Source organism: Nematolebias whitei, chromosome 11 (genome assembly GCF_014905685.2).
Source record: "Nematolebias whitei isolate Nwh7 chromosome 11, NemWhi1, whole genome shotgun sequence".
Lineage (NCBI taxonomy): Eukaryota > Metazoa > Chordata > Actinopteri > Cyprinodontiformes > Rivulidae > Nematolebias > Nematolebias whitei.
The window spans coordinates 24,803,516-24,804,371 of NC_056508.1; the positions used below are offsets into that span (position 1 = coordinate 24,803,516).

General features: G+C 34.6%; 1 protein-coding gene across 1 annotated transcript in view; it reads left to right on the forward strand.

The window, feature by feature from the left end:
* Window positions 1-649, forward strand: part of dnmt3bb.1 (DNA (cytosine-5-)-methyltransferase 3 beta, duplicate b.1) — a 77,813-nt gene extending 77,164 nt beyond the window's left edge. Inside the window, exon 22 of the mRNA XM_037684049.1 lies at window positions 508-649. Coding sequence (XP_037539977.1) covers window positions 508-649 — 142 coding nt within the window. The remainder of the gene's footprint in view (window positions 1-507) is intronic.
* The last annotated feature ends 207 nt before the right edge of the window (window positions 650-856 follow it).

Below are 856 nucleotides of genomic sequence, written 5' to 3' on the forward strand. Positions count from 1 at the left end.
ATTACAATATACAGTAAGTTGCATTGAATATACTATAAGTATAAATACTTATAGGTTGTGAGTGTACAGACTATGAACAGGTTATAAATATGAAGGGATATAAACAAACTATATAAAAGAAAAAATATATATAAGTATCTGAGTACTTATGAACAATAGGTAGTATATTATGTGTACAGTTTGTACAGTAGTGGGCTAATGGATGAAAGTTATACTGAAATACTGGGGAAACTGGAAACAAAAGATAAACAGACTCAGAAACTAAATAAAAATAATCACAAGTAGACACAAAACACACAGATATGACAACAGTGAAACAGCTGCAACTAAACAGTTTTAGTTGTCTTGTCTTCACATAGAATGTGGTTTCAGGCTAAAATTTTGACATCAATGGCAGCGCGTGATATGCATTCTTTAGGAAACATTATGTCTACTTCTGCCATTTCAGCTTTTATTTCAATGAAAAAATGTTTAAAAATAAATTTGTTTTTTATTTTCTCTCCCTAGGATCTTTGGGTTTCCTGTCCACTACACTGATGTGTCCAACATGGGTCGTGGTGCCAGACAGAGACTCCTGGGCCGGTCCTGGAGCGTCCCTGTTATCAGGCACCTGTTTGCACCTCTCAAAGACTATTTTGCCTGTGATTAATAACCACTCAACACCAGTTTAAAAAAAAAAAAAACCATACATTCTGGTATGATGACTCCAAAAATCCCAGCTGCTAGTCTGATTTTTTCATTTTATTTTTTTTCTGGAGCAGGAAGGTTCTTGTCCTGTCAGCAGAGAATCAGTTCTCTAAAAGGTGTGGAACTACAAAGTAAATACTGTTTTTTAACCTTAGAGCCCAATAATTCC